The sequence below is a fragment of the Scomber japonicus genome, chromosome 13, assembly GCF_027409825.1.
Source record: "Scomber japonicus isolate fScoJap1 chromosome 13, fScoJap1.pri, whole genome shotgun sequence".
Taxonomy (NCBI): domain Eukaryota; kingdom Metazoa; phylum Chordata; class Actinopteri; order Scombriformes; family Scombridae; genus Scomber; species Scomber japonicus.
The window spans coordinates 6,539,703-6,555,719 of NC_070590.1; the positions used below are offsets into that span (position 1 = coordinate 6,539,703).

The 16,017-nt window shown below is 39.6% G+C and overlaps 1 protein-coding gene across 2 annotated transcripts in view; it reads left to right on the forward strand.

The window, feature by feature from the left end:
* cul5b (cullin 5b) overlaps positions 1 to 14,051 on the forward strand; it is a 22,241-nt gene extending 8,190 nt beyond the window's left edge. Inside the window, exons 6-19 of one of the 2 annotated variants that reach the window (XM_053331920.1) lie at positions 764 to 909; positions 4,391 to 4,471; positions 5,428 to 5,566; positions 7,323 to 7,453; positions 8,634 to 8,741; positions 8,841 to 8,905; positions 8,997 to 9,129; positions 9,387 to 9,518; positions 9,610 to 9,733; positions 10,856 to 11,031; positions 11,273 to 11,434; positions 11,637 to 11,755; positions 12,474 to 12,597; positions 12,792 to 14,051. In XM_053331920.1, coding sequence (XP_053187895.1) covers positions 764 to 909; positions 4,391 to 4,471; positions 5,428 to 5,566; positions 7,323 to 7,453; positions 8,634 to 8,741; positions 8,841 to 8,905; positions 8,997 to 9,129; positions 9,387 to 9,518; positions 9,610 to 9,733; positions 10,856 to 11,031; positions 11,273 to 11,434; positions 11,637 to 11,755; positions 12,474 to 12,597; positions 12,792 to 12,986 — 1,835 coding nt within the window. In that variant the 3' untranslated portion in view covers positions 12,987 to 14,051. The remainder of the gene's footprint in view (positions 1 to 763; positions 910 to 4,390; positions 4,472 to 5,427; positions 5,567 to 7,322; positions 7,454 to 8,633; positions 8,742 to 8,840; positions 8,906 to 8,996; positions 9,130 to 9,386; positions 9,519 to 9,609; positions 9,734 to 10,855; positions 11,032 to 11,272; positions 11,435 to 11,636; positions 11,756 to 12,473; positions 12,598 to 12,791) is intronic. The other variant, XM_053331921.1, reaches the window with a different exon arrangement.
* Positions 14,052 to 16,017: the final 1,966 nt, after the last annotated feature.

Consider the following 16,017-nt stretch of genomic DNA (forward strand, 5'->3'; position numbering starts at 1 on the left):
ACATATTTAAACCAAGGTGCGTAGCTTAGTTCAAAACACATACTTTTTCTTTATTGATCTGTCTATTAAACCTGCAACTAATGATTATATTTTTTTATCATTGATTCATTATTGTGGATTATTTTCTGGGTTAGTTGCTACGAAATGTCAGAAAATGTTTGAAAAATGTCAAATAACAACAATAATAATAATAATAATAAAATGTATTTGTATTGCACTTTACATTTCAACAATCTCAAAGTGCTACAGAGCAGAAACTAAAAGAAAAGGTTAAAAGAGAACATATAAAAGACACTTAGCAAAATGCTTTAGTAAAGAGATAAGTTTTTAGGTCTTTTTTAGAGACATCTGCAGTCTGTCGACCACCCATGGTGTGGAGCTTGGCTCTGGGGGCTTGGAGGGTGATTAAGTTTTTAGAGCGAAGGGTGCGTGAGGAGATCTGGGTGGTGAGGAGTTCTTTAAGGTATAGGGGGGCATGTCCGTGAATGCACTGGTGGGTGAGGAGGGAGACCTTGTACTCAATTCTGAGTGGGACAGCACACAAGCTAAAGATATTCAGTTCATTATCATCGATGACTAACTAAATCAGAAAATCAGATTTGAGAAGCTGGAATCAGAGAATTTTGACTTTTTCTCTTTTTAAAAACCCATTAAAAATTAGTAATTGATCATCAAAATATTAAATTTGACTAATCGACTCAGCTCTTCTCTCTATATCTCTTTATGATTGCTGACATGATGATTTTTATGTTTCTCTGAGCAGTGAACCTGTGCTCCAACCCTGACGACAAGCTGCAGATCTACAGGGACAACTTTGAGAAGGCGTACATGGACTCAACCGAGAGGTTCTACAGAACGCAGGCGCCCGCCTACCTCCAACAAAACGGGGTCCAAAATTATATGAAATATGTGAGTATGAGTCTTTACATCTATTCCTATAGTCCTCCTGGGTCAAATAGACCCCGTCTGTTTTGACTCTTCCTTCTTTCCTCCCTTCCTTCTTTCCTTCCTTCTTCCTCCCTTCCTTCTTTCCTTCCCCCATCCCCCTTCCCTCCTTCCTTCTTTCCTCCATCCCTCCTTCTCTCTTTCTTTCCTCCCCCCTCCCTCCCGCCCTCCCTCCATCCCTCCCTCTTTCCTTTTTTCATCCCTCCTTTCCTTCCTTTCTTCCTCCCTCCTTTCCTTCCTCCCTCCTTTCCTTCCTTTCTTCCTTCCCTCCCTCCCTTCCTTCTTTCCTTTCCTCCCTTTCTTCCTCCCTCCTTTTCTTCCTTTCTTCCTCCCTCTTTTCCTTCCTTTCTTCCTTCCCTCCTTCCTTCCTCCCTCCTTTCCTTCCTTTCTTCCTTCCCTCCCTCCCTTCCTTCTTTCCTTTCCTCCATTTCTTCCTCCCTCCTTTTCTTCCTTCCTTCCTTCCTTCCTCCCTCCCTCCTTTCCTTCCTTCCTCCCTCCCTTGATTCCTTCCTTCTTCCTTCCTTTCTCCCTCCTTTTCTTCCTTCCTCACTCTCTCCTTTCCTTCCTTCTTCCTCCCTTCCGTCCTTCCTTCCTCTCTTCCTCCTTTCCTTCCTTGACTCGAGGACAACAGGAGGGTTAAGAAGAACTGAATCGTGTTGCTCGTTGGGTGTGTTCACCAAAAAAAAGTCTCACAGTTAGTCTTTCCCCACAGCACACACTCAAGACTTCCTCTTATTTCATATTGGATTCCTGTTAATAGGGTCAAATCATTTATTGATCAAATTTAGTTAAGTTTAGTGTATTTCTGTCATTAAACTCAAATACACACTTATAAATAAAGTGATTATCATTTCAAATATTTGTATTGTGAAGCAGACAGTATATCAAAAATACATCCATCTTTGGCTTATGCAATGCTTCATTATTTGTAATATAAGTAACAAAGGTGTCCAACAAATAAGTAAATAAATGAAAAACAATAGAAAAATATACAAAAATAAGTAAATAAATACATGTATTAAAATAAGATAAATAAATAAATAATAATAATAACTTCCTCCCTGACCCACCCCCCTCTCACCCACCCCGTGCTACTCAGGTTGTCCTACATCCTGTTTCAAGAAAGAAATAATTGGTTGCCACATCCTTTTGAAATCTCCCAACCTACCACTAAGAGAATAACGAATCCTTTCAAGGTGTAATGTATGAGTTAGTGCTGTTAACCTTAATAAAGTGATTAGTCATATGTCTTTATTTTCTTCACCTCCCTTAGAAATAGTGGCAAACCAAAACGGAAAAAGTGAATAAATGAATAAATGAATAAATAAAGCAGTTTCTGACTAAAAAGGTGAAGGCTGAAGCATTCAATAGATCTCAATGTGTTCATAACTAACTCTGATCACACAAGAAGTTTATTCACCGTTTTACAGATGTTTTAAAAAAAAAATTTATTCTAGTGAACACACACAGGAAAAAGTGTTATTGAGCCAGAGTGTATCACGTGATCCTTCAGTTCAGTGTGTGACCACTTCCCCAAAAATTGCCTCTTTCCCCCGAGCACTTCTTAGGAGTTTTTATAAAAGTTAAAGCTGACGATATATAGAGCTCCTTTGTCTCATTAGTCATGACCTTTTTAAAGCGGTATAACTTTAGTACGTTCATGGAAAATCTTCCTTCATGCATGTTCTTTTCCAGTCAAGGAAAACAATACCATAAAGATGAGATATATAAATAACATTTTATACTAATTATCGGTCAGTTGATGATATTAAAGATCCTTAGAAAGCTATGCCATCACACATAATCCTGTAAGGAGTTTAAATATGAACCTTACTGTATCCAACAGGTCCGGATCAAAGCGTCTTAGTGTAGCAGCTGCTCTTTCCATCCCAATTAAATCAATTCATTCTTCCAACCAACTATTTAAACTAAAACAGTTTGGCGATTTCATCCTCTACTTCAGGGATGTCAAACATGCGGCCCATGGGCCAGATGCGGCCCGCCGAGGGGTCCGATCCGGCCCACTTTTCCTTCCAGCCTTCCTTCCATCTTCCCTTCCTTCCTTTCTGTCTTCTTTTTCTTCCTTCTTTCCTTCTTTCCTGTCTTCTTTTTCTTCCTTCTTTCCTTCCTTCCTGTCTTATTTTCCTTCCTTCCTTCCTTCCTTCCTTCCATCCTTCCTTCCTTCTGTCTTCTTTGTGTATGTTCTTTATTGATTAATGTTCTTTTCTAGCTGCTTTCTATCCAATAAAATGTGGAAAGCAATGCCATAAAGATGAGATATAACAAATGATTTATAATAATTATCTATAGCAGTCATTTCTTCTCCCTGTTCAAACTGTTTTATAATCACTCTTCTTTCAACCACCAGTTAGGTCTCTATCTGTCTCCCGGTGTACTCTCTGCTCACACCTTCAGTTTGTAGTAAATATAGTAAACGCTGCTCTGCCCTCGAATTTTTACTACACGAAGCAGAAACCCGAGACTTAAAAAGCTCGTATTCCCTGTTCAGGATGATCTTGGCAATGAGCCAGCTGGATGAATCACATGAGAAAAACAGGATCAGGGTCGTCCTTTTCACTCCTCCTCTCGTACTTAAACAAAGCAGAAACGTTGTGTCTGTTCGAGCACAGCGTGAGCCAACAGAAGAAGAAGAAGGAGAAGAGGAGTCAGTTTGGGTTAAGGGTTAAATACTGAGGTGTATGTAAAGGTGGAGAGTGTAGATATGTGTCTGCAGGTGTCAGTTTTCATCTTGGAAAGTTTTTGCACAGTTTATTTGATAGAGGCAATGCAAGTTAACCCTCCTGTTGTCCTCAGGTCAAGGAAGGAAGGAAGGAAAGAAGGAGGGAGGAAGGGAGGAAGGAATGAAGGAAGTAAGGAGAGAAGGAAGGGAGGGAGGAAGGAGAGAAGGAAGAGAGGGAGGGGGGAGGAAGGAAGGAAGGAAGTAAGGAGAGATGGAAGAGAGGAAGGAAGGAAAGGAGTCAGGAGGGAAGGAGGAAGGAAGTAAGGAGAGAAGGAAGAGAGGAAGGAAGGAAAGGAGTAAAGAGGGAGGAAGGAAGGGAGGAGAGAAGGAAGGAGGGAGGAAAAATGATCAATTATATAAAGTTACATAAACTTAAAAATTCCATTATAATTTGATGGATTATCTTTATAAACAATCCCACTACTCTTAATTTTAGTTTTCTTCATGTAAATGTAAATCTGTTATCTTATTTCTTTGATTAAAGTAGCCCTTGCTCTAGAGATTGCCTAGAATAAGCCCCCCTGAGGGTTTTTTGCACTTCTCCATCACATCGTATGTTGCTTACATATAATCTGTATTATTTGTATATGTGTAAACTAATACAAATCTAAATCAGGTTTTCTCTGAGTGATGCTGCTGAGAATTTTATGTAAAATGTGAAATAAATAAATGTGTAAATAAATGTTGATGTGTATTTCTCACCAGGCTGATTCAAAGCTGAGGGAAGAGGAGAAACGTGCACTGCGATACCTGGAGACGAGACGTGACTGTAACTCTGTACAAGCAGTGAGTAGTATGACACACACACACACACACGCACACGCACACACACACAGGCTTGTTATACAGTCTGCAGCTGAGTCAGTAACTGCATTGTTTTGGGTTTGCTGTTGTGTAACTGCAGTTTCTATTGTCCGCACATCATGTTCTTTTTGTAAATGTAGTTTTTATTTTATAGGTTATTCATTTATTTTTTTATCTGTATTTTAAGAAGTGTGTAATTTTGGGGAAATACGCTTATTATCTTTCTTTTTATGAGAGATTAGAAGACTGATATCAATCTCACTATTGCACTTTAAGTATCTAAAAATGAGTTTTAGCTCACTGTGTAGCTGTCTGACTGCAAATGTACTGTTTTAGTTCGCTGTCGTAGAGAGAAAAAGCTCTTAGCTGTACGCTTCCTGCTCAGCAAAAAACAGGCAAACAGACACAGTTAGCTGTAGACGAGCTGGTGAACATAGTGGAGCATTTAGCAGCTAAAGAGCCAGATATTTCCTTCAGGAGTTATTAGAGAGGGAAGGAAGGAAAGGAGGAAGGAAGGAAGGAAGGAAGGAAGGAAGGAAGGAGAGAAGGAAGAGAGGAAGGAAGGACAGAAGGAAGAGAGGAAGGAAGGAAAGGAGTAAAGAGGGAGGGAGGAAGGAAGGAAGGAAGGAAGGAAGGAAGGAAGGAAGGAAGGAAGCAAGCAAGCAAGGAAAGGAGTAAGGAGGGAGGAAGGAAGGAAAGGAGGGAGGGGAAGAACGAGAGACAGATCTTTCCATCAGGAGTTATTAGAGAGCAAAAACAGAGCTAAAAGAGAGTGAATATTGGACTTAAAATCAGCAGATGGACAGAAACACGACTCCAAATGAACAATATATTAAAACTTTATTTTCCATTTCTGCTTTTACTCCATCTCTCATGAATTTCTACTGAATAGTTTTCCCTCTGTTTCTTCTTTGTTTGTGTTTTTTTTGTCTACCCAGTTAATGGAGTGTTGCGTCAATGCACTGGTAACATCATTTAAGGAGACCATCTTAGCCGAGTGTCCCGGCATGATCAAACGAAATGAGACAGAGAGTGAGTACGGCAGGACTGCTCCCACCAAAGGCTCAGCCAGCTCAGGTTTGCACCAGGAAATAGACCTGACCAAACCTTTCTTGTCTAGCATCTGTCCAACGTCCATGTGTGTCGCCACCACGCGTGATCTGACCGGCGTTACTAATCTTATTTTCATTTTTATGTATTTTTTCTCTATATTTTATTATTTAGCTATATCGCTTGAATGAAAGGTGCTCTGTGAATAAAGTTTATTATAAGTAGTATTATTAATCTGATTAGACTGACCAATCATTACTTAGTTTTCTATTTTATTTCTTTGATTAACCCTCCTGTTGTCCTCGAGGAAGGAAGGAAGGAAAGATGGAAGGAAGGATGGAAGGGAGGAAGAAGGAAGAAGAGGAGGAAGGAAGGAAGGAAGGAAGAAAGGAAAGGAAAGGAAAGGAAAGGAGAGGAAGGAAGGAAAGAAGGACAGAGGAAGGGAGGAAGGAAAGGAAGGATGGATGGAAAGGAAGAAGGAATGAAGGGTGGAAGGAAGGAAGGATGGAAGGGAGGAAGAAGGAAGGACAGAGGAAGGGAGGAAGGAAAGGAAAGATGGAAGGAAAGGAAGAAGGAAAGAAGGGTGGAAGGAAGGATGGAAAGATGGAAGGAAGGAAGGAAGGAAGGATGGATGGGAGGAAGAAGGAAGGAGAGGAGGAAGGAAGGATGGAAGGGAGGAAGAAGGAAGGAAGGGAGGAAAGGACAGGAAGGAGAGGAAGGACAGAGGAAGGGAGGAAGGAAAGGTTTATTATTATTGGTAATATTATTAATCTGATTAGACTGTTTTACTAAACAGTTAAAAAGATCATTATATAATCATCATCATCATTTTCAATAATAATCATAATCAAGTACGTTGGAAAAGAAGAGATAAAACACTTTCTTATTTTATTAAATGACTTGAGTGGAAGATATTAAAACAGGAAATAGGAGCTCAGACATTTTTAAATTGTAATGAGTGGCTTTAAAGTCACCTCGTCACCTTCATCCTCGACAAAATGATGCAAGTGCTGGATGAGTTTTTTGATATCTTACTCTCTTTTATTGTTTTCATCCAATCAGACAATTAGTATAAGATGTAGGTTCAGTATTTGACTGTTTTTTGACACATTTCAGTCATCATTTATTTATTATGTACTGGAAACTTCAGTTCAGTTTAAAACACACTTAGATGTCTTAAAAGTAGCTTATCAATATCATAGCAACATTTTTTTTTTCTTTCCAAGATCATTGTTATGATTCAAATGTAAAATCATCCTAAGATTAAGATTTGAGAATAAAGTGAAGAGCATTTTCATAATTTTCTTCTGCTCAGTTTCGAGGATACATTAACCACCCTTCATTGTTGAGTAATGTGTGTGTGTGTGTGTGTGTGTGTGTGTGTGTGGCGGCGGTGGTCTATGCTCATGCGGTTTAAAAGTGGACAAAGGGCATGCACAGTAATGGATTTTAAAGTAGCCCATTTTCTCCTGTTTTTTTAAAAGCAGTTTCCAACTAAAAGCATTCATTCAATTTGACACATCAAGTAAATTGCCCTTGTAGAGCTTCACTTAATCAGACATTTTCATTATCTAATATCTATAGATTTCCTCGTCTGATGAATCGTTTAATCTATGAAACTATCAAATCAGACCAGATCATCTTTAGTGTCTCTATAAGAGCTAATAATATGTCTGCAGCAGGTACGTTGACTTGTAGTTTACTGTGAACTCTCTCAGAGCTCACAATCCTAATCTAACCAGGAAGTGATGATGAGTTTTTTTTTTTCTCTCTTCGATTGCAGAGCTACATCTCATGTTCTCTCTAATGGACAAAGTGCCCAGCGGCATCGAGCCCATGCTGAAGGACCTGGAGGAGCACATCATGAGCGCTGGCCTGGCTGATATGGTGGCCTCGGCAGAGACAATCACCTCAGTGAGTGTCACACATAATTAACTGTATATGCCCACTTAATGCAGTTAAATATTTATAATAATTCTGTTTGGTTATTATTTATAGGTTATGATTAGGGCAAGGTATCCAATCCAAATACCCTTAAAGAGATGGTTCGGCGTAATTTCGACCTAGCGTCATATGCACCATGAGGTCTAACTAAACACCACCTCAGCCGTTTATTTTCATTTGGTTGGAAAATAGTGGAGTTAGAGCCATCAGCTGAATGTCTTAGTACAGGCGCTAACGGGACCACCAGTTTATCTGGTAAATGACCCCACTAATAATGCCTGGATTGTTATCAAACTTCTACAGTAGTACAAATAGGCTCTTTACTCATAAATCAATGCATTGGAAAGTTTGTAAGTACACCAGGAGTTTATTACAATAAACACTTACCTGATGGCTTTTACTCTGCTGCTACTGCTAAAGCTGTAAACATCGTCGAAATATTGCGTGATCACTGAAATACCGTGTGGTCTTGCGAGACACCTGCACAGCACATCTAGAGATCTGTGCGTGATCGCTGAGGTGGTGTTTAGATAGACCTCATGGTGCATATGACGCTACGTTGAAATGACGCCGAACCATCGCTTTGAAGTGATACTGATACCAACTGAGTACTTCATTTGATACCCATCATGTGAATAGACGCATTAAATTGAATAAAATGCCTCCATTCCTCCACTTCTAAATGATTGGATTCTGGAAACAGTAACTTCCTGGAGTTTCATCACTGGTAGGAACCGAGGAAACAACTTGGAAACTCAATGAAGTCGCTGCAAATGAGCAAAAGTCCTTTTAGCCCAAAATGAACCCCAAATAATTAAAATTGCAATCATGAATGTTTGGATTTTGATATCCACTGTGGCCACTTAATGAAAACAAGCCTTCTCCCGGTACTGATGCACCGAATTGACTCATTTGATTGAAAGATATAAAGGTATTGATCTTTTCATCTAACTCTCAACAAGATGAGGATAACATCTGAAGTTTGTGTCTATTTTTTAGCTTTTTGTGGCTCTTCAACCACATTTCAGTTGATAGCTCATGCAACATATAATAAACTGACCCTGAGATATGACTCTTCAGTTAAAATACTATTTCCAAGACTCCCAGGTTTAAGGCCGTCATCATATTTTTTGGTTGTTCTTTGTTACAGGACTCTGAGAAATACGTGGAACAGCTGCTCACGTTGTTTAACCGCTTCAGTCGACTGGTGAAAGAAGCCTTTCAGGACGATCCGCGCTTCCTGACGGCGAGAGACAAAGTGAGCTCAACTTTCACCAACTCGTCCATCACTGAAGGATCCACCTGTCAGGATATGTTCTTAACTCACTGCTCTTCTGTTTTTCCAACCTCTTTGCAGGCATATAAAGCAGTTGTGAACGATGCCACTATATTTAAATTAGAACTTCCTTTGAAACAGAAAGGGTAAGAATAAATGTTTCCCTTTGATTTATTATAAAAGTAATACATATTGTGTGGCTGATACACTTCTCTTTCCTCACCTGTGTTTTTAAAGGGTGGGTTTAAAAACTCAACCAGAGTCAAAGTGTCCAGAGCTGCTGGCCAACTACTGCGACATGCTCTTGAGGAAGACCCCACTAAGCAAGAAGCTCACTTCTGAAGAGATCGAGGCCAAGCTCAAGGAAGTGGTACGCTCCACCCTATTGTCACATCGTAGTTATTAGCCCTGTTTATATTAGCTGTGTGGTTAGCAGTGGGGCTGAAGGTGACAAATCAATCAATCAATCAATCAAACTGGGGGGAAATAGGTTAGACATCTTCCAAATATGCTTTAAATTCTTGATTAATGGATTCAGGTAAAAATAATTGATGCAAAAATCCTTCAATGGTTCCTCTTTAAAGAATGAATAAATACAAAAGGTAATTATCTATGCGCTCTTTGCAGCTGCTGGTGCTGAAGTACGTCCAAAACAAAGACGTCTTCATGCGCTACCACAAAGCCCACCTGACCCGCCGACTCATCCTGGACATCTCAGCCGACAGCGAGATCGAGGAGAACATGGTGGAGTGGCTCAGGGTACGATCTGGAAAACTGCTTTTAGACTTTTCTACTAAATTAAAAGTAAAAAAAATCAGCCAATAAATTGTGTTGTAATTTGTGCTAACAGGAAGTAGGAATGCCAGCTGACTATGTCAACAAGCTGGCCCGGATGTTTCAAGACATCAAAGTGTCCGAGGACCTCAACCAATCATTCAAAGAAATGCATAAACATAACAAGCTGGCTTTACCAGGTAAGAGTCATTACTTCATGTACATGATGCAAGCGATAAAGTCTTCATTATATTTAAGCAGCATGTGACAAGTAAAAACGTACACAAGTTGTATACAAATGATTAATTAGTTGTATTTTTCCATCATATGAATTAATTTAATCATTTAACTCAGTTTATTGATCAACTAAACACTATAAATAATTCCATACAGAGAAAAGTACTTCCTGTCGTCCTCCCGGTCAAATTGACCCCGTCTGTTTTGACTGTACCTTCTTTCTTTCTTTCCTTCTTTCCTTCCTTCCTTCCTTCCATCTGTCCTTCCTACCTCCTTCTCTTTCTTTCCTCCCTTCTTTCTTTCCTCCATCCCCCTTTCCTTCCTTCCTCCCTCCTCCTTCTTTCCTTCCTCTCTCTTTCCTTCCTTCCTTCCTTCTTCCTCCCTTCCATCCTTCCATCCTTCCTTCCTTGACTCGAGGACAACAGGAGGGTTAAAATCTTGACAAAACTTTAAAATGGCATTCAGCATTTTGGGGAATGCACTTATTCACGTTGTTGACATGTGTTAGCATAGCTACAAATGGCTTGAAATAATCCACAACTTGTCATTTTTACTTTGCAATTTGTTTTTAACGAACAACATCTAACTTTTAATTAATGAGCTTAAGAGCTGCTGCTAGCTGTTATCGTCTGTTTTCTGTCTTTATGCTAAGCTAATCTAAGTATCTCCTTTTTTTATCTTATTTTTCTTATTCAGTTTGTCCTTTTTTACATTTCACAAGTCATATTTTTTAAATTTATATGACTTGCATCTTGGTGTGCATTAATCTCCCAATCCATATTTACTATCCTTGGCATTTGTAAAGCACTTTGAATTGTATTGGACTTGTGTGAAAGGTGCTGTATCAATAAACTTTGATTGATTGATTTGATCGATTTACCCATAGACAGGAGAGTGGTTTCAATCTAATCAAATTCTTGGCAAGAAAACAGTTATTTCCCAAAATATCCCAAAAGTATTCCTTTAAATGAGTACTCAATGTTTCAAGCAAAAAAATAAAGACACTTGACAGAATTGTGTGAGGTGTGTGAACTATAAGCAGTTTTCATTCAGTAACAAATACGTCCTTGTTCGTTCCCTTGCAGCCGACTCGGTCAACATAAAGATCCTGAATGCTGGAGCGTGGTCGAGGAGCAGCGAGAAGGTCTTCGTGTCTCTACCTACAGAGCTGGAGGATTTGATACCAGAGGTAGAAGACTTCTATAAGAAAAACCACAGCGGCAGGAAGCTTCACTGGCATCACCTAATGTCCAACGGCATTGTGAGTGACACACACACACACACACACACACACACACACACACACACACACACACACACACACACACACACACACACACAGAGAAACCCTCTACATTACTTGGAAAGCTTTAAGATTAAGTCACATTGTTCCAGTTGACCTCACCAGACCTGCTTAGAATTTGTTCCACACCAAAATCATCAGATTCAGTGAAAGTAACGTGGGAAAATGGACTGAAGAAAAATATCCCTCTTTTCTCCAGATAACCTTTAAAAATGAGGTGGGCCAATATGACCTGGAGGTGACCACTTTCCAGCTGGCCGTGCTGTTTGCCTGGAACCAGCGTCCCAGGGAGAGGATCAGCTTTGAAAACCTCAAGTTAGCCACCGAGCTGCCCGACGCTGAGCTGCGACGCACTCTCTGGGTAAAGTGAAGATCTCATTTATAAGAAAAACTATGAACTGGACCAAGGTTAGCAGCAGTTTGGCTCCATTATGTCATAAATCAACCAGCAAGTTCACATTTTTAAACAACAGATTTTTGTGTTTTTGTGTGTTTTGTTTTGTAATTGCGGTTCTTCTTTTTCGTCTGAACCATCACACTTTCTTTTTCCTTTTTCCTCCTAGTCTCTGGTGGCGTTTCCCAAACTCAAGCGGCAGGTGTTGTCGTATGACCCAGTCGTGTCGTCGCCCAAAGACTTTGCTGAAGGAACACTATTCTTCGTCAACCAGGAGTTTTCTCTCATGTAAGGAACGTTTAATTAAAAAGGGAACTATTATGCTCATTTCCTGCACTATATTTTTAGTTTTGGACTCCACTAGAGTAGCTTTGCATTATTCACAGTTTAAAAAAAAACAACTCTTATACTTAATTTATCTTTTACCAGCCCTTTTATGCAGCCCCTCTGATCAGCCTCTCATGTTAAGTCATGTTAAGTTACCGCTGATGAAAACCTTAATATTACATATATATATATGTAAGGAAGCTTTTAAGCGACTAACAAATGGAAGGCTTTTATTGTGAAGAATTTACAGGAAATGAATGCCTCTTAGCAGGCTTTTGGAATAACGGCCAATCAGAACAGACTTGGCTCATCGAGAGGGGGATCCTTAAAGAAACAGGAGCAAAAACTGCCTGTTAAGAGACAGAGGCTGAACTGAGGGGCTGCATAAAGGGCCAATATAAGATAAATAAGGATTTTTTTGTTGTAGCAGTGAATCACGCAAAGCTTCTCTAGTGTAGTACAAAAATAAAAATATAATGCAGTCCCCTTAAGACTTTTAAAATAATCAATATTTGCATATTTAATGATTCTGAACTTTTCAGTGAGGGAGAAGGAATACAGGATATTTTAATTGCACAGGTGTATAAATGAACTTACCTTTAATTTAACAACTCTTGATTTGTACATTAACCTAAAGTATTGGTTTGTGTGTTTTCTTTAATATTATTTAACTTTACAGAAAAAACTCAAAGGTCCAGAAAAGGGGGAAGATTAACCTGATTGGTCGGCTGCAGCTCACCACAGAGCGAATGCGAGAGGAAGAGAACGAGGGCATCGTCCAGCTCAGGATACTAAGAACACAGGTATGAATAAGAGTTACGACACTGCTGCTCTCTCTCCTTTCGTTATGTAACTACACCCGCTGTGAATAAATGGTTTCACCTTCCATTTAAACAAACATCTATGGTTATGTAAGCGTAAACTTAAAAAGGGCTGCGATGTAATCTGTTTTTCTTTTTTTCACCACGCCCCCTCCTTCCCCTGTTCCCACGTCCAGGAGGCCATTATCCAGATCATGAAGATGAGGAAGCGCATCAACAACGCTCAGCTGCAGACGGAGCTGGTGGAGATCCTAAAGAACATGTTTTTACCACAGAAGAAGATGATCAAAGAGCAGATCGAGTGGCTGATAGACCACAAGTACATAAAGCGGGATGAGACCGATATAAACACCTTCATCTACATGGCGTAGCGCAGCACCATTAGGACGACTTGTGTTGACTTTGGTTTCAGTGGTTTCAGGCCTGATGGACACTAGAATACTTCCAGGCTCCCCGTCCTCTACTTTAAAATAAATAAATAAATAAATCCAGTTTTGTGCAGGGAGGCATGAATTTAAGACTGAGCACTACTTTAAAAAAAAAGTGGAACTTCCTGCCTTAAAGTTGTATAAAGAAAAAAGAAGAAGTTGCTGAGGGAGTCTGCACCAAGTGGTTATAACTGTACTTTAGTCGGAGGGAGTTTCCTTGCTGTCCAGATGTAATTGTAATTGTTTCTTTTGTTAGAGTTTTTTTTTTTGTTGGGGATGCCATGGTGCATCTCCAGCACCGTGATAACATCTGGGCAGCTACTACAACACTCCTGCTCAATGCTTGTGCAAGTCTAAAGGCATGCTGGCAGGGGGGGAAAAAAAGCTGAGGAACTTCTCAAAAACACCTGCAGTCCAGTCTCAATCCATGTCAAAAACCCAGACCATCTGAACCTTGAACAAAGCGGGACCCTCTTCACTCAAGAGACGACGCTGCTCTAACCCGGATCGCCGTTTTTTTGTCGCGGGGAGGGGCTGGGGCTGGGGAGGGGGCGCCCCTCGATGTTGTCGTGTCTCTCTGCTGTCATAGTTAAAGTGATCAAACACTTAATTCAGACATTCAGTGTGTATAAAGAAAACAGATAAGCACCTCACAGTTTGCAGGACTGAACCAGACAACAACTCTAAAACCCCATCGAGCCTCTGTCCCCCGGTTTTAAAAAAAAGAAGAAGAAAAGAAGTACAACCTGGAGGGGGAAAAAGACGAGTATATTGCTGTAATCCAGAATCTGATTTCCTCTTCCTAACGTCCCTGGGGACAGAGGTGGTATTGGAGTCTAACTGGGAGCTTGTTGGAGCCCATGTTTGTGACAGTCCTCTTTTTTGTGCAGGAATCCTGGGAGGAGAGGCTGAGGTCAGTATTAAACGTGGTAAATACTACAATTCAAAGCTACAGGAGAGTGTACCATGAGACGTGAATAATGAAATGATTAAATAAACAGCACCTTATTATAAAAAAAAACCCATGTAGGCTTGTCATTCATCTTAGCACCAGAAAACATTTATTCATCTTTTTTTTTTTGGTTGGTGTTTCTATAAATGGAATTATTTAAGTTTTAACAAGATCTCCATCAATGTTACACTTAACCCTCCTGTTTTCCTCCCGGGTCAAATTGACCCCATCTCTTTTGACTGTTCCTTCCTTCCTTCCTTCCTTACTCCTTTCCTTCCTTCCTTCCTTCCGTCCACCCTTCCTTCTTTCCTTCCTCCCCTTCAATTCCTTCCTTCCTTCCTTCTTTCCTCCCTTCCTCCTCCCTTCCTTCTTTCCTTCCTTCCTTCCTTCCTTGACCTGAGGACAACAGGAGGGTTAAAGTTATTAGCTCAACATTTTAGGAAATGTTTTTTAGGAGTAAAATAAGGAGATCCAGACATGAGATACCACTTTCATGTCTGTACTGTGAGAATAAAGCTACAGCCAACAGCTGGTTAGCGTACTTTAGTAGAAAGACTAGAAATGTGAACTGCTAGCCTGGCTCTCAAATTGTGGTTTGAACCCTTTTTAAAATTTTATTTTAAACATAAAACGTGATAATTCATAAGGAAGTTTTTTTGCTACCTTTGGAAAGCCAAGCTAGTTTTTTTTTCCCAATTTCTTTGCGGTGTCTCTCGTACTTCCGTACTTACTCAAGTTTGTAATGATTTGGCAACAATTTACTTACCCGTTGAAATGTGTGCACTACACAAGTTAGTACATTGTACACAGTGTACTAACAGAAGTATGTGATTTGAGACATAGCGCTACTTTTTATGCTAAGCTAGGCTACTTGGTTGCTAGCTGTAGCTTCATAGTTAAATAACAATTTCCTAAATCTGTTCAACTTTTCCTTCAAAGGTCTTCAGGAAGAAAACAACTAAAGGAGACTAAACATATAACTTATAAGCCTGTGTTACAGACTGGTGGCATGACGTTTCAAAGATGCAGTGGAGGAGATGCATTATAGGAAATGTAGTATCCAGTGTTTTTGGTGCGCCATCAATCATTGGAACTGAGAGTCCAGATATCTCGACTTCTGCTGCTTTAATTTTTAACTTTCTGTCTTTAATTTGTCTCATATGTGTCCCCAACTTCATAGAAGGGCAGTACTAAATTATTGGAGTGCCACTTTAAATTGTGGATATAGTCTACTGCTACCGCTAAGTATTTTAAATGTCTAATTTGGTGAGATTTTTACTCGAGGTTGATTCAGTTGATTTCACCACATTTTCAATTTCAATAATTAAACTTAAAGAAAAATAAAATATGGTGTGAACAGTCAACTCTGCCGTTCTCCCTCCTATTTAACTTTATTCTTTATTCCATTAATTGAGTGAATGTTGCTCTTATTTCTACCAGCAGGCGGTTCAGAGGTGAACAGTAACCACATCAGCTGTTACCCTCAGAGACTGAAGAAGCGTTTTACATTACAAAACTCTGGGAAGTATGTCAATGTCTCGACTTCTGTTAAAGTCATTCTACTAAGTATAGTTTTGTATTATACACGTACATGTTTTTACCCTAATACACATGCACTGGTGGATGAAATCTGACTGTCCTGAAGGAGAAGTTTTGTTTTTAAGCCATTTTTAACATGATTTCTCCAAATCTAACATGTTGTCGACTATCTTCTCAGTCTTAGTTGCTAAAACACAAAGTACGGCTGAGGCTGATGGGAATGTCTTTAGTTTTGCAGGTATGTACTCATTAACCTCTTCATATTTTGTTTCAAAATAAAAGCTTGTCTTTAACTGGTTTCCCTGGTTAAATAAAGATTTGATTGAATGAAAAGTTATGAGCTATGGGACCACCAAAGTAAACACATCCATGATTGTCAGTCCGAAAAGTCCAATATTCTCCGACATTACTAAGTTGCAAATTTATGAGAAAAAAGTTGGATATTCTCTGACATTATGAAACCGCATGTTTGCTAGAAAAAAA